This window comes from Oncorhynchus nerka, linkage group LG8 (assembly GCF_034236695.1).
Source record: "Oncorhynchus nerka isolate Pitt River linkage group LG8, Oner_Uvic_2.0, whole genome shotgun sequence".
Lineage (NCBI taxonomy): Eukaryota > Metazoa > Chordata > Actinopteri > Salmoniformes > Salmonidae > Oncorhynchus > Oncorhynchus nerka.
The window spans coordinates 69531119-69553292 of NC_088403.1; the positions used below are offsets into that span (position 1 = coordinate 69531119).

Here is a 22174-nt window from a genome sequence, read left to right on the forward strand (position 1 = left end):
CCAGCAGTAGTCTGGGTGGTTACAGTAACTATACATCCAGCAGTAGTCTGGGTGGTTACAGTAACTATACATCCAGCAGTAGTCTGGGTGGTTACAGTAACTATACATCCTGCAGTAGTCTGGGTGGTTACAGTAACTATACATCCAGCAGTAGTCTGGGTGGTTACAGTAACTATACATCCAGCAGTAGTCTGGGTGGTTATAGTAACTATACATCCAGCAGTAGTCTGGGTGGTTACAGTAACAGTCTATACATCCAGCAGTAGTCTGGGTGGTTACAGTAACAGTCTATACATCCAGCAGTAGTCTGGGTGGTTACAGTAACTACACATCCAGTAGTAGTCTGGGTGGTTACAGTAACTATACATCCAGTAGTAGTCTGGGTGGTTACAGTAACAGTCTATACATCCAGCAGTAGTCTGGGTGGTTACAGTAACTATACATCCAGCAGTAGTCTGGGTGGTTACAGTAACTATACATCCAGCAGTAGTCTGGGTGGTTACAGTAACTACACATCCAGCAGTAGTCTGGGTGGTTACAGTAACTATACATCCAGCAGTAGTCTGGGTGGTTACAGTAACAGTCTATACATCCAGCAGTAGTCTGGGTGGTTACAGTAACTATACATCCTGCAGTAGTCTGGGTGGTTACAGTAACTATACATCCAGCAGTAGTCTGGGTGGTTACAGTAACTATACATCCAGTAGTAGTCTGGGTAGTTACAGTAACTATACATTCAGCAGTAGTCTGGGTGGTTACAGTAACTATACATCCAGCAGTAGTCTGGGTGGTTACAGTAACTATACATCCAGCAGTAGTCTGGGTGGTTACAGTAACTATACATCCAGCAGTAGTCTGGGTAGTTACAGTAACTATACATCCAGCAGTAGTCTGGGTGGTTACAGTAACTATACATCCAGCAGTAGTCTGGGTGGTTACAGTAACAGTCTATACATCCATCAGTAGTCTGGGTGGTTACAGTAACTATACATCCTGCAGTAGTCTGGGTGGTTACAGTAACTATACATCCAGCAGTAGTCTGGGTGGTTACAGTAACTATACATCCAGCAGTAGTCTGGGTGGTTACAGTAACTATACATCCAGCAGTAGTCTGGGTGGTTACAGTAACTATACATCCAGCAGTAGTCTGGGTGGTTACAGTAACTATACATCCAGCAGTAGTCTGGGTGGTTACAGTAACTACACATCCAGCAGTAGTCTGGGTGGTTACAGTAACTATACATCCAGCAGTAGTCTGGGTGGTTACAGTAACTATACATCCAGCAGTAGTCTGGGTGGTTACAGTAACTATACATCCAGCAGTAGTCTGGGTAGTTACAGTAACTATACATCCAGCAGTAGTCTGGGTGGTTACAGTAACTATACATCCAGCAGTAGTCTGGGTGGTTACAGTAACTATACATCCAGCAGTAGTCTGGGTGGTTACAGTAACAGTCTATACATCCAGCAGTAGTCTGGGTGGTTACAGTAACTATACATCCAGCAGTAGTCTGGGTGGTTACAGTAACAGTCTATACATCCAGCAGTAGTCTGGGTGGTTACAGTAACAGTCTATACATCCAGCAGTAGTCTGGGTGGTTACAGTAACTATACATCCTGCAGTAGTCTGGGTGGTTACAGTAACTATACATCCTGCAGTAGTCTGGGTGGTTACAGTAACTATACATCCAGCAGTAGTCTGGGTGGTTACAGTAACTATACATCCAGCAGTAGTCTGGGTAGTTACAGTAACTATACATCCTGCAGTAGTCTGGGTAGTTACAGTAACTACACTCAATTTGACCTTCGGACGGTCGGTCAGGAGGCCAGTAAGTCCCATGACCTTAGTGAGACCTCTCATGGATTCCTCCGGTCGCAGAAGATTCAAAGTTGGTCTTCGTACTGTCTCTTCACCATACCAGTGTCCAGCAGTGTTTAATGGTCACCAGGAAAATATGAGAGTTTGGTTCCGCGGGGACGTGGTGAGGAAATGGGAAACGGTTCTGAGTCGTCTCCCGGGTTGTGGTATATTGGTGTCTCCTGTTAAAATGGCACTCAGTCCTTCCATAGGAGGATTCTGACATAGTCCTCTGTCAAACGACACCTTCTCCTCACCCCTTTTATCATCATTACAAGTTCTCCTTCCACCGATGAGGATATTAGGTCCCTCTTTGGTTACCTCGAATCCTTATCCAATGACATCCTCTCCTGATGAAAGCACGTCGCCTCTTTGATGACATCACTTGTGGGTGTCAGTGAGGTCAAAGTCCAGCACCACGAGTTTAGTCTCCTCTGTTCCGTTCCTGCTGCCAACGGCTGCTACCAGTCTGGTGTTAGATGCCCTGGAGAGAGGAGAGAGGAGGGTTACCAGTCTGGTGTTAGATGCCCTGGAGAGAGGAGAGAGAGGAGGGTTACCAGTCTGGTGTTAGATGCCCTGGAGAGAGGAGAGAGAGAAGGGTTACCAGTCTGGTGTTAGATGCCCTGGAGAGAGGAGAGAGAGGAAAGAGGAGGGTTACCAGTCTGGTGTTAGATGCCCTGGAGAGAGGAGAGAGAGGAGGGTTACCAGTCTGGTGTTAGATGCCCTGGAGAGAGGAGAGAGAGGAGAGAGGAGGGTTACTAGTCTGGTGTTAGATGCCCCGGAGAGAGGAGAGAGAGGAGAGAGGAGGGTTACCAGTCTGGTGTTAGATGCCCTGGAGAGAGGAGAGAGAGGAGGGTTACCAGTCTGGTGTTAGATGCCCTGGAGAGAGGAGAGAGAGGAGAGAGGAGGGTTACCAGTCTGGTGTTAGATGCCCCGGAGAGAGGAGAGAGGAGGGTTACCAGTCTGGTGTTAGATGCACTGGAGAGAGGAGAGAGAGGAGGGTTACCAGTCTGGTGTTAGATACCCTGGAGAAAGAGAGGAGGGTTACCAGTCTGGTGTTAGATGCCCTGGAGAAAGAGAGGAGGGTTACCAGTCTGGTGTTAGATACCCTGGAGAAAGAGAGGAGGGTTACCAGTCTGGTGTTAGATGCCCTGGAGAAAGAGAGGAGGGTTACCAGTCTGGTGTTAGATACCCTGGAGAGAGAGGAGGGTTACCAGTCTGGTGTTAGATGCTCTGGAGAGAGGAGAGAGGAGAGAGAGGAGGGTTACCAGTCTGGTGTTAGATGCCCTGGAGAGAGAGGAGGGTTACCAGTCTGGTGTTAGACCCCTGGAGAAAGAGAGGAGGGTTACTAGTCTGGTGTTAGATGCTCTGGAGAGAGGAGAGAGAGGAGGGTTACCAGTCTGATGTTAGACCCCTGGAGAGAGAGAGAGGAGGGTTAGTGTGTGTGTATCCTAGTCATTTACCTGATCCTCCACACCACTCCCCCTGATCCTCCACTCTGCAGAGCCACCAGGTCTCTGATCCACTCCCCCTGTGGGTCTCATTTCATTTACCTGATCCTCCACACCACTCCCCCTGATCCTCCACTCTGCAGAGCCACCAGGTCTCTGATCCACTCCCCCGTCGCCAGGCTCCACAGCTTCACTGTCCCATCATCTGATGAAGAGACCACCAGGGAGCGAGAGAACTGGAGACAGGTCACTGCTGACTGGTGCTTATGGGGACCTGGAGAGAGAGAGAGAGACAGAGGGACAGAGAGAGACAGAGAGAGACAGAGAGAGAGAGACAGAGAGAGAGAGACAGAGAGACAGAGAGAGACAGGCACAGAGAGAGAGAGAGACAGAGACAGAGAGAGCAGGGGGGGAGGGTTACTGATGGGGCCCTGGGGGGGTGGTTCCTACTGACTGGTCCTAATGAGGACCCGGGTGGTTCCTACTGACTGGTCCTAATGAGGACCCGGGTGGTTCCTACTGACTGGTCCTAATGAGGACCCGGGTGGTTCCTACTGACTGGTCCTAATGAGGACCCGGGTGGTTCCTACTGACTGGTCCTAATGAGGAGGACCCGGGTGGTTCCTACTGACTGGTCCTAATGAGGACCCGGGTGGTTCCTACTGACTGGTCCTAATGAGGACCCGGGTGGTTCCTACTGACTGGTCCTAATGAGGACCCGGGTGGTTCCTACTGACTGGTCCTAATGAGGACCCGGGTGGTTCCTACTGACTGGTCCTAATGAGGACCCGGGTGGTTCCTACTGACTGGTCCTAATGAGGACCCGGTGGTTCCTACTGACTGGTCCTAATGAGGACCCGGGTGGTTCCTACTGACTGGTCCTAATGAGGACCCGGGTGGTTCCTACTGACTGGTCCTAATGAGGACCCGGGTGGTTCCTACTGACTGGTCCTAATGAGGACCCGGGTGGTTCCTACTGACGGGTCCTAATGAGGACCCGGGTGGTTCCTACTGACGGGTCCTAATGAGGACCCGGGTGGTTCCTACTGACGGGTCCTAATGAGGACCCGGGTGGTTCCTACTGACGGGTCCTAATGAGGACCCGGGTGGTTCCTACTGACGGGTCCTAATGAGGACCCGGGTGGTTCCTACTGACGGGTCCTAATGAGGACCTGGGTGGTGGTTCCTACTGACTGGTCCTAATGAGGACCTGGGTGGTTCCTACTGACTGGTCCTCAGGAGAACCTGGGTGGTTCCTACTGACTGGTCCTAATGAGGACCTGGGTGGTTCCTACTGACTGGTCCTAATGAGGACTCTCACCCTCTCTAAATAGAAGACACAATGCACCCCTGAGGTACACCCCTGAGGTACACTCCAGACCACTAAACGGACAACACCCCTCAGACCATTCAGAACCTCACATCAAGACAACAGACACACAAGAGCATTAGTGAGGTCGGGCACTGATGTTGGGAGATTAGGCTCGCAGTTGGTGTTCCAATTCATCCCAAAGGTGTTCGATGGGGTTGAGGTCAGGGCTCTGTGCAGGCCTGTCAAGTTCTTCCACAAAAAAAACACTTCTCCAAACTGTTGCCACAAAGTTGGAAGGACAGAATAGTCTAGAATGTCATTGTTATGCTGTAGCATTAAGATTTCCCTTCACTGGAACTAAGGGGCTCGAACCATGAAAAACAGCCCCAGACCATTATTCATCCACCAAACTTTACAGTTGGCACTATACATTCGGGCAGATAGCGTTCTCCTGGCATCTGCCAAACCCAGATTCATCCGTAGGACTGCCAGGTGGTGATTCATCCCCCCATAGAACACATTTCCACTGCTCCAGAGTCCAATGGTGGTGAGCTTCACACCACTCCAGCCCCCGCATGGTATTGTGCATGGTGATCTTAGGCTTGTGGGCAGCTGCTCGGCCGTGGAAACCCATTTCATGAAGCTCCTCATGAAACTAACAGTTACTGTGCTGACGTTGCTTCCAGAGTCAGTATGGAACTCGGTACTGAGTGTTGCAACTGAGGAAAGACAATTTTTACACGCTTCAGCACTCGACGGTCCCGTTCTGTGAGCTGGTGTGGCCTACCACTTCACTGCTGAGCCGTTGTTGCTCCTAGACGTTTCCACTTCACAATAGGGTACACAACTTGACGAACTGACTTGTTGGAAAGGTGGCATCCTGTGACACGATGAAAGTCACCGATCTCTTCAGTAAGACCATTCTACTGTTAATGTTTTGTCTATGGAGATTGCATGGCTGTGTGCTCGATTTTATACACCTGTCAGCAACGGCTGAACTAGACAAATCCACTAATTTGAAGTGGTGTCCACAAACTTTTGTGTATATAGTGTGTATAACCTCACCTTGTAGTGTGTGGAGACACTGTCCTGTCCTTATATCCCAGACCCTGACAGTAGAGTGTATAACCTCACCTTGTAGTGTGTGGAGACACTGTCCTGTCCGTATATCCCAGACCCTGACAGTAGAGTCAGCGTTGCCAGACACCAGGATGTTGTTCTTTAGTTCCATACCGCTGGTCAGTGATTGGTGGCCGGTCAACGTGTGGACACACCCTCCCGTCACTACGTCCCATACTCTGATGGAGGTGTCCAGAGATCCACTGACCACGTAGGCACCGTCAAACTGGAGGAGGAGGGGGGGGAGAGGAGGAGGGGGAGAGGAGGAGGAGAGGGAGGGAGAGGGAGGGGGGGGTGGGGAGGAGGGGGTGGGGAGGAGTGGAGAGGGGGTGGGGAGGAGGGGGGTGGGGAGGAGTGGAGAGGAGGAGGAAGGGGGTGGGGAGGAGAGGAGAGGAGGGGGCGGGGAGGAGAGGAGAGGAGAGGAGGGGGCGGGGAGGAGAGGAGAGGAGGAGGGGGTGGGGAGGAGGAGGGGGGAGGAGGAGATGAGGACTTAATGGTTAATGTCAGGAGCATCAAAATTCCCATTGAAGTGAAACACAAGAACAATGGTATGGACACAGTGTGTGTTTTAACTACAGAAGGGACGGCCTTATTTACCCAGAAGAAGAAATAGACTGCAGGAAGACAGGAGTGTGTGGATGTGTTCTAACCAGGGGGTGGAACTGGTTCAAGGAATAGAACCAAAAAACGGAAAACAATGACATTTTCAGAGGAACAGAAACCGAACCAGGAACGACAGTGATCTTTAGTATTCCGGAACAGAACCTTTATTTTCAAATCTAGAGAACCCGTTAATTAGATTCTTTTCTGTTCCCACAATATTCCTAACATCTAGTTTTGATGTCAGTAATAGCCTAAACACGTTCCAATTCACGTCATGATGTTCAGCGCTTCAAGTAAAGGCCCTTCCTTCCATGTCTCTCTCTCTTTATGTGCTAAACTTTATTTAACGAGGCAAGTCAGTTAAGAACAGATTCTTATTTACAACGACGGGCTACCCCAGCCAAACCCGGACTCACAATCACGGGCCGGTTGTGATACAGCCTGGATTCGAACCAGGGTGTCTGTAGTGACGCCTCTAGCACGGAGATGCAGTGCCTTAGCGTGGCGCAGCGGTCTATCTCCCAACCCTTCTCCCACTTCATGAAAACAAGCGAGCTGCTCTATCCACGCTAATCAGTGAAGGAAATGAATAGGCTAAATGGGAAAACAATGTTGATTTCACAAGTCAAAACAATTAACGAAAAGCAACGACATGAACCGGTTCAGAACGTTTTTGGTTGGAACCGGTTCAGAACGTTTTTGGTTGGAACCGGTTCAGAACGTTTTTGGTTGGAACCGGTTCAGAACGTTTTTGGTTGGAACCGGTTCAGAACGTTTTTGGTTGGAACCGGTTCAGAACGTTTTTGGTTGGAACCGGTTCAGAACGTTTTTGGTTGGAACCGGTTCAGAACGTTTTTGGTCGGAATCAGTTCAGAACGTTTTTGGTTGGAACCGGTTCAGAAGTTGACAATGCTGGTCGGAACACTGGAATGGGGTTCTGTTTCAGAACGCAAAACAGATCGGTTCCATCCACTACCTGTATGGGTGTGTGTGTGTGTTCCTACCTGTAGTGAATAGACTCTGTCTCAGGGTGTGTGTGTGTGTGTGTGTGTTCCTACCTGTAGTGAATAGACTCTGTTAGTGTGTCCCTGCAGAGTGTGTAGACAGGTCTCTGTCTCAGGGTGTGTGAGTGTGTGTGTTCCTACCTGAAGTGAATAGACTCTGTCTCAGGGTGTGTGTGTGTGTGTGTGTGTGTGTGTGTGTGTTCCTACCCGAAGTGAATAGACTCTGTCTCAGGGTGTGTGTGTGTTCCTACCCGAAGTGAATAGACTCTGTTTCAGTGTGTGTGTGTGTTCCTACCTGAAGTGAATAGACTGTTTCAGGGTGTGTGAGTGTGTGTGTGTTCCTACCTGAAGTGAATAGACTCTGTTTCAGGGTGTGTGTGTGTTCCTACCTGAAGTGAATAGACTCTGTTTCAGGGTGTGTGAGTGTGTGTGTGTGTTCCTACCTGAAGTGAATAGACTCTGTTTCAGGGTGTGTGAGTGTGTGTGTGTTCCTACCTGAAGTGAATAGACTCTGTTTCAGGGTGTGTGTGTGTTCCTACCTGAAGTGAATAGACTCTGTTTCAGGGTGTGTGAGTGTGTGTGTGTTCCTACCTGAAGTGAATAGACTCTGTTTCAGGGTGTGTGAGTGTGTGTGTGTGTTCCTACCTGAAGTGAATAGACTCTGTTTCAGGGTGTGTGAGTGTGTGTGTGTTCCTACCTGAAGTGAATAGACTCTGTCTCAGGGTGTGTGTGTGTTCCTACCTGAAGTGAATAGACTCTGTTAGTGTGTCCCTGCAGAGTGTGTAGACAGGTCTCTGTTTCAGGGTGTGTGAGTGTGTGTGTGTTCCTACCTGAAGTGAATAGACTCTGTCTCAGTGTGTGTGTGTGTGTGTTCCTACCTGAAGTGAATAGACTCTGTCTCAGGGTGTGTGTGTGTTCCTACCTGAAGTGAATAGACTCTGTTCGTGTGTCCCTGCAGAGTGTGTAGACAGGTCTCTGTCTCAGGGTGTGTGTGTGTCCCTGCAGAGTGTGTAGACAGGTCTCTGTCTCAGGGTGTGTGTGTGTTGCTACCTGAAGTGAATAGACTCTGTTAGTGTGTCCCTGCAGAGTGTGTAGACAGGTCTCTGTCTCAGGGTGTGTGTGTGTTCCTACCTGAAGTGAATAGACTCTGTTAGTGTGTCCCTGCAGAGTGTGTAGACAGGTCTCTGTCTCAGGGTGTGTGTGTGTTCCTACCTGCAGTGAATAGACTCTGTTAGTGTGTCCCTGCAGAGTGTGTAGACAGGTCTCTGTCTCCGGGTCCCAGACTTTAACCATGAAGTCATATCCTCCGCTGACCACCCTGCGGCCGTCATACTGGACACACCGTACCGCCGCCACATGACCCGTCAGGACGTGGAGACACTCGCCAGAATCTACGTCCCACAGACGCAACGTAGCGTCACGGCTACCGCTCACAACCCTGAGGGGAGACAGAGGGACGAGGAGGAGGGAGGAGAGGGAGAGAGAATATAATCCACAAACCATAGACAGAGTCATGAGGATTAGTCGATCGGTCGATTGTTTTAGTCGAGCAGTGACAAATATATATATATACATATAAATACACAAATATATAGATATATATGCCTTAACAAGGAAAGAAATTCCACAAATTAACTTTTAACAAGGAACACCTGTTAATTGAAATGGATTCCAGTTGACTACCTCATGAGAATGTTTCAGTTCACTAACACCAGCTTCAGACCAGACCACGTTAATACAATGTTTCAGTTCACTAACACCAGCTTCAGACTGACCCAGTTAATAGTTGATACAATGTTTCAGTTCACTAACACCAGCTTCAGACTGACCCAGTTAATAGTTGATACAATGTTTCAGTTCACTAACACCAGCTTCAGACTGACCCAGTTAATAGTTGATACAATGTTTCAGTTCACTAGCACCAGCTTCAGACTGACCCATTTAATAGTTGATACAATGTTTCAGTTCACTAGCACCAGCTTCAGACTGACCCAGTTAATAGTTGATACAATGTTTCAGTTCACTAGCACCAGCTTCAGACTGACCCAGTTAATAGTTGATACAATGTTTCAGTTCACTAGCACCAGCTTCAGACTGACCCAGTTAATAGTTGATACAATGTTTCAGTTCAGTAGCACCAGCTTCAGACTGACCCAGTTAATAGTTGATACAATGTTTCAGTTCAGTAGCACCAGCTTCAGACTGACCCAGTTAATAGTTGATACAATGTTTCAGTTCACCAACACCAGCTTCAGACTGACCCAGTTAATAGTTGATACAATGTTTCAGTTCACTAGCACCAGCTTCAGACTGACCCAGTTAATAGTTGATACAATGTTTCAGTTCACCAACACCAGCTTCAGACTGACCCAGTTAATAGTTGATACAATGTTTCAGTTCACTAACACCAGCTTCAGACTGACCCAGTTAATCGTTGATACAATGTTTCAGTTCAGTAGCACCAGCTTCAGACTGACCCAGTTAATAGTTGATACAATGTTTCAGTTCACTAACACCAGCTTCAGACTGACCCAGTTAATAGTTGATACAATGTTTCAGTTCAGTAGCACCAGCTTCAGACTGACCCAGTTAATAGTTGATACAATGTTTCAGTTCACCAACACCAGCTTCAGACTGACCCAGTTAATAGTTGATACAATGTTTCAGTTCACTAGCACCAGCTTCAGACTGACCCAGTTAATAGTTGATACAATGTTTCAGTTCACCAACACCAGCTTCAGACTGACCCAGTTAATAGTTGATACAATGTTTCAGTTCACCAACACCAGCTTCAGACTGACCCAGTTAATAGTTGATACAATGTTTCAGTTCAGTAGCACCAGCTTCAGACTGACCCAGTTAATAGTTGATACAATGTTTCAGTTCACCAACACCAGCTTCAGACTGACCCAGTTAATAGTTGATACAATGTTTCAGTTCACTAGCACCAGCTTCAGACTGACCCAGTTAATAGTTGATACAATGTTTCAGTTCACCAACACCAGCTTCAGACTGACCCAGTTAATAGTTGATACAATGTTTCAGTTCACTAGCACCAGCTTCAGACTGACCCAGTTAATAGTCGATACAATGTTTCAGTTCACTAGCACCAGCTTCAGACTGACCCAGTTAATCGTTGATACAATGTTTCAGTTCACTAACACCAGCTTCAGACTGACCCAATTAATCGTTGATACAATGTTTCAGTTCACTAACACCAGCTTCAGACTGACCCAGTTAATCGTTGATACAATGTTTCAGTTCAGTAGCACCAGCTTCAGACTGACCCAGTTAATAGTTGATACAATGTTTCAGTTCACTAACACCAGCTTCAGACTGACCCAGTTAATAGTTGATACAATGTTTCAGTTCACCAACACCAGCTTCAGACTGACCCAGTTAATAGTTGATACAATGTTTCAGTTCACTAACACCAGCTTCAGACTGACCCAGTTAATAGTTGATACAATGTTTCAGTTCACCAACACCAGCTTCAGACTGACCCAGTTAATAGTTGATACAATGTTTCCAGTTCGTAGCAGACAGACCATGTGTAGCCAATGTGATTTATAAGAGATTTATTTTTAATCCGTATATTTTCTACCTGCAGGCTGCAATGTTTTTATTTGTTGGCTTTATGTAGGATATTTTTACATAGTTGGCAACAGAAGTTACTTTTTAGGTTTGTATCATTTAGATTTTGATATTGTGACGACCCTCCCACTCTTGTCTGCCGTATTCTGTCTTTGTTCTTGTTTCCTTATTAGGATGCCGGTGGGCGGAGTTGGGAGGGTCGTCAGCTACATGGGAAACACCTGGGCCAGGTGTCTCCCAGGATAAATAGACCTCTTCCACATTCATGGAGGAGACTCTCTCCATGCAGACACCTTTGTAGATTGTGTTGTGGTTCTTGGTGGCCTTTTGTTTGTTTGCTTTGGCACCTTTCAACACCCTGCATTATCACATTCATTCATGCATGCAAAACACTCACTTATACTACTGATTACTGATTACACACACCATTGTATATTTTCCTTAGTTGCTTTAGTTAATAAATATATATTTTGCTACTCCTTATCTCCACGTTGTCTCCCTTTGTTACGGGCTTTGAGCCGGTTCGTGACAATATATTTTTGATTAATCACACGACAATGATTTTGAGATAGGAAGACGTTATAACCATCAGATCCTCCTCTCCACCCTCTCCGAGTTGGGCATCTCCGGCGCGGCCCATGCTTGGATTGCGTCCTACCTGACAGGTCGCTCCTACCAGGTGGCGTGGCGAGAATCTGTCTCCTCACCACGCGCTCTCACCACTGGTGTCCCCCAGGGCTCTGTTCTAGGCCCTCTCCTATTCTCGCTATACACCAAGTCACTTGGCTCTGTCATAACCTCACATGGTCTCTCCTATCATTGCTATGCAGACGACACACAATTAATCTTCTCCTTTCCCCCCTCTGATGACCAGGTGGCGAATCGCATCTCTGCATGTCTGGCAGACATATCAGTGTGGATGACAGATCACCACCTCAAGCTGAACCTCGGCAAGACGGAGCTGCTCTTCCTCCCGGGGAAGGACTGCCCGTTCCATGATCTCGCCATCACGGTTGACAACTCCATCGTGTCCTCCTCCCAGAGTGCTAAGAACCTTGGCGTGATCCTGGACAACACCCTGTCGTTCTCAACTAACATCAAGGCGGTGGCCCGTTCCTGTAGGTTCATGCTCTACAACATCCGCAGAGTACGACCCTGCCTCACACAGGAAGCGGCGCAGGTCCTAATCCAGGCACTTGTCATCTCCCGTCTGGATTACTGCAACTCGCTGTTGGCTGGGCTCCCTGCCTGTGCCATTAAACCCCTACAACTCATCCAGAACGCCGCAGCCCGTCTGGTGTTCAACCTTCCCAAGTTCTCTCACGTCACCCCGCTCCTCCGCTCTCTCCACTGGCTTCCAGTTGAAGCTCGCATCCGCTACAAGACCATGGTGCTTGCCTACGGAGCTGTGAGGGGAACGGCACCTCAGTACCTCCAGGCTCTGATCAGGCCCTACACCCAAACAAGGGCACTGCGTTCATCCACCTCTGGCCTGCTCGCCTCCCTACCACTGAGGAAGTACAGTTCCCGCTCAGCCCAGTCAAAACTGTTCCCTGCTCTGGCCCCCCAATGGTGGAACAAACTCCCTCACGACGCCAGGACAGCGGAGTCAATCACCACCTTCCGGAGACACCTGAAACCCCACCTCTTTAAGGAATACCTAGGATAGGATAAAGTAATCCTTCTCACCCCCCTTAAAAGACTTAGATGCACTATTGTAAAGTGGCTGTTCCACTGGATGTCATAAGGTGAAAGCACCAATTTGTAAGTCGCTCTGGATAAGAGCGTCTGCTAAATGACTTGAATGTAAATGTAAATGTAAATGTTATTATAAATTAAATTAAAGCGTTTCACGAAATTGTGCGAAAACCGTAACTGGCACGCAGATCGGTAGAAATGGTCAGATAAATTGACATTCAACATGAGACTCCTCCTGTAGCTTATTACCGTCAACTTCAGGAGGTTAAAGGCAGAACCTGTGAAAGCCAGTAGAAGCAGGACGGTCAGATGTTTTTATTCTGGTTATCTAGATCTCTGGCTCCCTCTTGAGGCATCTGCATCTTATTTCATCAAATAGTGCGCTTAACCTCTTAAGTCGACCCTCTACTTTTTTGAACATTCTGTTAAAAATCGCGCAACATTTCAGCGCCCTGCTACTCATGCCAGGAATATAGTATATGCATTTGCTTAGTCTGTGTGGATAGAAAACACTCAGACGTTTATAAAACTGGTTTTAATCACTGCTGTGGCTTTACCAGAACGGCATTTACATCGAAAAGCACAGGAAAAACTGATCACTGAAAATGGGAAAATATATCCATGCGCTACTTGAACCCATTGATAAAGGTGAACCACAATTAATTGACTGAGGTTGCAGTACCTACAGCTTCCACACGGTGTCTAGAGTCTTGTCATTTCCCTTCGAGTTTTTTCTTGGTCAAACACATGCAGGGCACCGTATCTCCTCAGGTCTAGGACCGGATATTTTCGTTGAGTTTCTAGCCGGACATTTTTCCAGACGGACAGCTAATGATCTTTACATCGCCTCCTGATGAATTTTATCGCTTATTAACGTTTACTAATACCTAAAGTTGCATTACAAACGTATTTCGAAGTGTTTTGTGAAAGTTTATCGTCGACTTTTTGAATTTAAAAAAATGACGTTACGTTTTGAAACTATGTTTTTTTCGTTTATCACACAGTCTACATATAACGATATCTAGGCTTTATATGGACCGATTTAATCGAAATAAAGACCCAAATAGTGTTTATGGGACATCTAGGAGTGCCAACAAAGAAGATGGTGAAAGGTAATGAATGTTTTCTATTTTATTGTGCGGTTTGTGTAACGCCGAAATGCTAATTATTTTGTTTTGACAAGCTCAATGCATATAGTTGATTTAATTCAAACACATAGGCTTTGTCTATATATGGAAAAAAACACATTCAACCAATCGACTTTCGATCTATCAAGATGGGGACAGCCCTAATGATGATAGACAGAGACATGATGGAAGTGAGTTGGTCATGTGAGATAGAGAGAGTGTATGCATATGTACATGAGTGTAGAGCTTGACTGTGTGTGTGTGTGTGTGTGTGTGTGTGTGTAGGTGTGTGTGTGTGTGTGTGTGTGTGTGTGTAGGTGTGTGTGTGTGTGTTAACTCACTGTTTGTCGTGCAGGTGAATGCAGCGTACAGTAGAGGTATGTCCGTACAGGGTGTGTGTGTGTGTGTGTGTAGGTGTGTGTGTGTGTGTTAACTCACTGTTTGTCGTGCAGGTGAATGCAGCGTACAGTAGAGGTATGTCCGTACAGAGTGTGAACACACTCTCCGCTCTCTGCGTCCCAAACCTTCAGAGTCCTGTCTGTCGACCCACTGATCACGATGTTACCACTCATCTGACTGGACCACACGCCTCCTGTATGGCCTACTAATGTACGCAGACACTGGAGGAGGAGAGAGGGAGGGTGGGGAGGAGGAGGAGAGAGAGGTTGGGGGAGAGAGAGAGAGAGGGTGGGGAGAGAGAGAGAGAGTGGGGAGGAGGAGGAGAGAGGGAGGGAGGGTGGGGAGGAGGAGAGAGGGAGGGAGGGTGGGGAGGGAAGAGAGGGAGGGGAGAGAGAGGGAGGGGAGAGGGGAGGGAGGGAGGGGGAGAGGGGAGGGAGGGAGGGGGGAGAGGGGAGGGGAGAGAGAGGGAGGGGAGGGGAGGGAGGGTGGGGAGGGAGGGGAGAGGGGAGGGAGGGTGGGGAGGGAGAGAGAGGGGAGAGGGAGAGAGAGGGAGGAGAGAGAGAGGGAGGGAGGGAGGGTGGGGAGGGGAGAGAGAGGGAGGGAGGGTGGGGAGAGAGAGAGAGAGGGAGGGTGGGGAGGGAGAGAGAGAGAGGGAGGGAGGGAGGGAGAGGGAGAGAGAGGAGAGAGAGGGAGGGGGAGAGAGAGAGGGAGGGGAGAGGGGAGGGAGGGAGGGGGAGAGAGAGGGAGGGGAGGGGAGGAGGGAGGGTGGGGAGGGAGAGAGAGAGGGGGAGAGGGAGAGAGAGGGGAGGGTGGGGGAGGGAGAGGGAGGGAGGGAGGGAGAGGGAGAGAGAGGAGAGAGAGGGAGGGAGGAGAGAGAGGGAGGAGAGAGAGGGAGGGAGGGAGGGAGGGGGAGGAGAGGGAGGGGTTAGAGAGGAGGGAGGGAGAGGGAGGAGAGGGGAGAGAGAGGGGAGAGAGAGGGGAGAGAGGGGAGAGGAAAGAAATAAATGTTTAACAGTGCATAGTTTCAAAGCCTTCTCTTTCTCTCCTTCACGGTGTTAGGAACAGACAGACAGACAGATGGGCATTAAGAAGTGGGAGCAGGAGGAATCAATATGCTTCACTGAAGGACACGGTCAATGTTGCCACATTCAAAGATATGAAAACAGTCACAATAACTGTAGATATAATATAGGTTAAGTGTCTATGCATAGAGAGGGGGGGGGTCCATGTAAATAGTCCGGGTGGTCATTTGGGGGTAGAAACCGTTAAGGAGCCTCTTGGCCCTAGACTTGGTGCTCCGGTACCGCTTTCCGTGCGGTAGCAGAGAGAACAGTCTATGACTAAGGTGGCTGGAGTCTTTGATAACATTTAGGGCCTTCCTCTGACACCACCTGGTATAGAGGTCCTGGATGGCAGGAAGCTTGGCCCCAGTGATGTACTGGGCCGTACGCACTACCCTCTATAGGGCCTTCCTCTGACACCGCCTGGTATAGAGGTCCTGGATGGCAGGAAGCTTGGCCCCAGTGATGTACTGGGCCGTACGCACTACCCTCTATAGGGCCTTCCTCTGACACCGCCTGGTATAGAGGTCCTGGATGGCAGGAAGCTTGGCCCCAGTGATGTACTGGGCCGTACGCACTACCCTCTATAGGGCCTTCCTCTGACACCGCCTGGTATAGAGGTCCTGGATGGCAGGAAGCTTGGCCCCAGTGATGTACTGGGCCGTACGCACTACCCTCTATAGGGCCTTCCTCTGACACCGCCTGGTATAGAGGTCCTGGATGGCAGGAAGCTTGGCCCCAGTGATGTACTGGGCCGTACGCACTACCCTCTATAGGGCCTTCCTCTGACACCGCCTGGTATAGAGGTCCTGGATGGCAGGAAGCTTGGCCCCAGTGATGTACTGGGCCGTACACACTACCCTCTGTAGCGCCTTGCTGTTGGAGGTCGAGCAGTTTCTATACCAGGCGGTGACGCAACCGGTCAGGATGCTGTCGTTGGATGCTCTACACTATCAACTATGTGGGTGATTACGCTACCCTAGTCACACAGCCATGTTATACTTCCTTTACATTAAAACATCTGTGTGAGTTCGTAGCCTTACCTTGCCGGTGAGGGCAGACCAGACTCTGAGAGTGTTGTCGTCAGAACCACTGACTATGAGGTCACCACAGAACTGGAGACATGTGATCACATGATCATCATGACCTTTTAACACCTGAGAGAGATGAGAGAGACGAACGAGAGATGAGAGAGAGGTAGAATGAAGATGTTAATCCAGGTGAGAATATACACGCCTTTAATCCAGATGAGATTATACACACCTTTAATCCAGTTGAGATTATACACACCTTTAATCCAGGTGAGATTATACACGCCTTTAATCCAGGTGAGATTATACACGCCTTTAATCCAGGTGAGATTATACACGCCTTTAATCCAGGTGAGATTATACACGCCTTTAATCCAGGTGAGATTATACACGCCTTTAATCCAGGTGAGATTATACACACCTTTAATCCAGGTGAGATTATACACGCCTTTAATCCAGGTGAGAATATACAGTCCTCTCTATATAATACCTTAGGTGAGGTGATATCCCCAGTCCTCTCTATATAATACCTTAGGTGAGGTGATATCCCCAGTCCTCTCTATATAATACCTTAGGTGAGGTGATATCCCCAGTCCTCTCTATATAATACCTTAGGTGAGGTGATATCCCCAGTCCTCTCTATATAATACCTTAGGTGAGGTGATATCCCCAGTCCTCTCTATATAATACCTTAGGTGAGGTGATATCCCCAGTCCTCTCTATATAATACCTTAGGTGAGGTGATATCCCCAGTCCTCCAGTTGCTCTCTATCCTGTGTTGTTGTACGTAGGCACTCTTCCAGGGCGAGTGGAGGAACCCAGGTTTAAGAGTCTTTCTTCTCTTCACAACCAGGGGCTCTTCAATACCTGGTTAGACATGAATATATTAAACACAGGGTTAAATACCTAAACTGGAACATGCTTAACACCCCGACCATCCTACAATCTAAACTTGATGCCCCCAATCTCAAACAAATTATCAATGAACCTACCAGGTACAACCCCCAAAGCCGTAACCATGGGCACCCTCATAGATATCATCCTAACCAACTTGCCCTCTAAATACACCTCTGCTGTTTTCAACCAAGATCTCAGCGATCACTGCCTCATTGCCTGCGTCCGTAATGGGTCAGCGGTCAAACGACCTCCACTCATCACTGTAAAACGCTCCCTGAAACACTTCAGCGAGCAGGCCTTTCTAATCGACCTGGCCGGGGTATCCTGGAAGGATATTCATCTCATCCCGTCAGTAGAGGATGCCTGGATATTTTTTTTAAATGCCTTCTTAACCATCTTAAATAAACATGCCCCATTCAAGAAATTTAGAACCAGGAACAGATATAGCCCTTGGTTCTCCCCAGACCTGACTGCCCTTAACCAACACAAAAACATCCTATGGCGTTCTGCATTAGCATCGAACAGCCCCCGTGATATGCAGCTGTTCAGGGAAGCTAGAAACCGTTATACACAGGCAGTTAGAAAAGCCAAGGCTAGCTTTTTCAAGCAGAAATTTGCTTCCTGCAACACTAACTCTAAAAAGGTTCTGGGACACTGTAAAGTCCATTTTTATTTTATCTTTATTTAACCAGGCAAGTCCGTTAAGAACAAATTCTTATTTTTAATGACGGCCTAGGAACAGTGGGTTAACTGCCTGTTCAGGGGCAGAACGACAGATTTGTACCTTGTCAGCTAGGGGATTTGAACTCGCAACCTTCCGGTTACTATTCCAACACTCTAACCACTAGGCTACCCTGCCGCCGCAGTTGTAAATGAGAACTTGTTCTCAACACACAGGGTTAAACCCCACCTCTAACCTGGACACACAGGGTTAAACACCACCTCTAACCTGGACACACAGGGTTAAACACCACCTCTAACCTGGACACACAGGGTTAAACACCACCTCTAACCTGGACACACAGGGTTAAACACCACCTCTAACCTGGACACACAGGGTTAAACACCACCTCTAACCTGGAGACACAGGGTTAAACACCACCTCTAACCTGGACACACAGGGTTAAACACCACCTCTAACCTGGACACACGGGGTTAAACACCACCTCTAACCTGGACACACGGGGTTAAACACCACCTCTAACCTGGACACACGGGGTTAAACACCACCTCTAACCTGGACACACAGGGTTAAACACCACCTCTAACCTGGACACACAGGGTTAAACACCACCTCTAACCTGGACACACACACAGGGTTAAACACCACCTCTAACCTGGACACACAGGGTTAAACACCACCTCTAACCTGGACACACAGGGTTAAACACCACCTCTAACCTGGACACACAGGGTTAAACACCACCTCTAACCTGGACACACAGGGTTAAACACCACCTCTAACCTGGACACACAGGGTTAAACACCACCTCTAACCTGGACACACAGGGTTAAACACCACCTCTAACCTGGACACACAGGGTTAAACACCACCTCTAACCTGGACACACAGGGTTAAACACCACCTCTAACCTGGACACACAGGGTTAAACACCACCTCTAACCTGGACACACAGGGTTAAACACCACCTCTAACCTGGACACACAGGGTTAAACACCACCTCTAACCTGGACACACAGGGTTAAACACCACCTCTAACCTGGACACACAGGGTTAAACACCACCTCTAACCTGGACACACAGGGTTAAACACCACCTCTAACCTGGACACACAGGGTTAAACACCACCTCTAACCTGGACACACAGGGTTAAACACCACCTCTAACCTGGACACACGGGGTTAAACACCACCTCTAACCTGGACACACGGGGTTAAACACCACCTCTAACCTGGACACACAGGGTTAAACACCACCTCTAACCTGGACACACAGGGTTAAACACCACCTCTAACCTGGACACACAGGGTTAAACACCACCTCTAACCTGGACACACAGGGTTAAACACCACCTCTAACCTGGACACACAGGGTTAAACACCACCTCTAACCTGGACACAGGGTTAAACACCACCTCTAACCTGGACACACAGGGTTAAACACCACCTCTAACCTGGACACACAGGGTTAAACACCACCTCTAACCTGGACACACAGGGTTAAACACCACCTCTAACCTGGACACACAGGGTTAAACACCACCTCTAACCTGGACACACAGGGTTAAACACCACCTCTAACCTGGACACACAGGGTTAAACACCACCTCTAACCTGGACACACAGGGTTAAACACCACCTCTAACCTGGACACACAGGGTTAAACACCACCTCTAACCTGGACACACAGGGTTAAACACCACCTCTAACCTGGAGACACAGGGTTAAACACCACCTCTAACCTGGACACACAGGGTTAAACACCACCTCTAACCTGGACACACAGGGTTAAACACCACCTCTAACCTGGACACACAGGGTTAAACACCACCTCTAACCTGGACACACAGGGTTAAACACCACCTCTAACCTGGACACACAGGGTTAAACACCACCTCTAACCTGGACACACAGGGTTAAACACCACCTCTAACCTGGACACACAGGGTTAAACACCACCTCTAACCTGGACACACAGGGTTAAACACCACCTCTAACCTGGACACACAGGGTTAAACACCACCTCTAACCTGGACACACAGGGTTAAACACCACCTCTAACCTGGACACACAGGGTTAAACACCACCTCTAACCTGGACACACAGGGTTAAACACCACCTCTAACCTGGACACACAGGGTTAAACACCACCTCTAACCTGGACACACAGGGTTAAACACCACCTCTAACCTGGACACACAGGGTTAAACACCACCTCTAACCTGGACACACGGGGTTAAACACCACCTCTAACCTGGACACACAGGGTTAAACACCACCTCTAACCTGGACACACGGGGTTAAACACCACCTCTAACCTGGACACACAGGGTTAAACACCACCTCTAACCTGGACACACGGGGTTAAACACCACCTCTAACCTGGACACACAGGGTTAAACACCACCTCTAACCTGGACACACGGGGTTAAACACCACCTCTAACCTGGACACACGGGGTTAAACACCACCTCTAACCTGGACACACAGGGTTAAACACCACCTCTAACCTGGACACACGGGGTTAAACACCACCTCTAACCTGGACACACGGGGTTAAACACCACCTCTAACCTGGACACACAGGGTTAAACACCACCTCTAACCTGGACACACGGGGTTAAACACCACCTCTAACCTGGACACACGGGGTTAAACACCACCTCTAACCTGGACACACAGGGTTAAACACCACCTCTAACCTGGACACACAGGGTTAAACACCACCTCTAACCTGGACACACAGGGTTAAACACCACCTCTAACCTGGACACACAGGGTTAAACACCACCTCTAACCTGGACACACAGGTAAGTTCACCATAATTTGCAAATAAATTCATTAAAAATCCTACAATGTGATTTTCTGGATTGTTTTTCTTCTCATTTTGTCTGTCATAGTTGAAGTGGACCTATGATGAAAATTACAGGCCTCTCTCATCTTTTTAAGTGGGAGAACTTGCACAATTGGTGGCTGACTAAATACTTTTTTGCCCCACTGTACGTATGTATGTATATATATATATATATACATGAGATGAGTAATGTGGGACATGTAAACATTATTAAAGTGACTAGTCATACATTTATTAAAGTGACCAATGATATCGAGTCTGTAGGTAGGCATCCGCCTCTCTGTGCTAGTGATGGCTGTTTAACAATCTGATGGCCTGGGGTGGTGTAGGTGTCCTGGAGGACCTTCCTGTGACATCGGGTGGTGTAGGTGTCCTGGAGGACCTTCCTGTGACATCGGGTGCTGTAGGTGTCCTGGGGGACCTTCCTGTGACATCGGGTGGTGTAGGTGTCCTGGAGGACCTTCCTGTGACATCGGGTGGTGTAGGTGTCCTGGAGGACCTTCCTGTGACATCGGGTGCTGTAGGTGTCCTGGAGGACCTTCCTGTGACATCGGGTGCTGTAGGTGTCCTGGGGGACCTTCCTGTGACATCGGGTGCTGTAGGTGTCCTGGGGGACCTTCCTGTGACATCGGGTGCTGTAGGTGTCCTGGAGGACCTTCCTGTGACATCGGGTGGTGTCCTGGAGGACCTTCCTGTGACATCGGGTGCTGTAGGTGTCCTGGGGGACCTTCCTGTGACATCGGGTGCTGTAGGTGTCCTGGAGGACCTTCCTGTGACATCGGGTGCTGTAGGTGTCCTGGGGGACCTTCCTGTGACATCGGGTGCTGTAGGTGTCCTGGGGGACCTTCCTGTGACATCGGGTGCTGTAGGTGTCCTGGAGGACCTTCCTGTGACATCGGGTGGTGTCCTGGAGGACCTTCCTGTGACATCGGGTGGTGTCCTGGAGGACCTTCCTGTGACATCGGGTGGTGTCCTGGAGGACCTTCCTGTGACATCGGGTGGTGTCCTGGAGGACCTTCCTGTGACATCGGGTGGTGTCCTGGAGGACCTTCCTGTGACATCGGGTGCTGTAGGTGTCCTGGGGGACCTTCCTGTGACATCGGGTGCTGTAGGTGTCCTGGGGGACCTTCCTGTGACATCGGGTGCTGTAGGTGTCCTGGAGGACCTTCCTGTGACATCGGGTGGTGTAGGTGTCCTGGGGGACCTTCCTGTGACATCGGGTGGTGTCCTGGAGGACCTTCCTGTGACATCGGGTGGTGTAGGTGTCCTGGAGGACCTTCCTGTGACATCGGGTGGTGTCCTGGAGGACCTTCCTGTGACATCGGGTGGTGTCCTGGAGGACCTTCCTGTGACATCGGGTGGTGTCCTGGAGGACCTTCCTGTGACATCGGGTGCTGTAGGTGTCCTGGGGGACCTTCCTGTGACATCGGGTGCTGTAGGTGTCCTGAAGGGAAGGTAGTTTGCCCCCTGGTGATGCGTTGTGCA

At 49.0% G+C, this 22174-nt stretch overlaps 1 protein-coding gene across 1 annotated transcript in view; it reads right to left on the reverse strand.

Annotated features, from left to right (window-relative positions):
• Window positions 1-1118: 1118 nt before the first annotated feature.
• The window catches only part of LOC135572985 (F-box/WD repeat-containing protein 7-like), a 60180-nt gene continuing 39124 nt past the window's right edge, over window positions 1119-22174 (reverse strand). Inside the window, exons 7-13 of the mRNA XM_065022024.1 lie at window positions 16988-17124; window positions 16270-16383; window positions 14205-14386; window positions 8560-8785; window positions 5756-5966; window positions 3412-3583; window positions 1119-2342 (exon numbers count right to left, since the gene is read on the reverse strand). Coding sequence (XP_064878096.1) covers window positions 2240-2342; window positions 3412-3583; window positions 5756-5966; window positions 8560-8785; window positions 14205-14386; window positions 16270-16383; window positions 16988-17124 — 1145 coding nt within the window. The 3' untranslated portion in view covers window positions 1119-2239. The remainder of the gene's footprint in view (window positions 2343-3411; window positions 3584-5755; window positions 5967-8559; window positions 8786-14204; window positions 14387-16269; window positions 16384-16987; window positions 17125-22174) is intronic.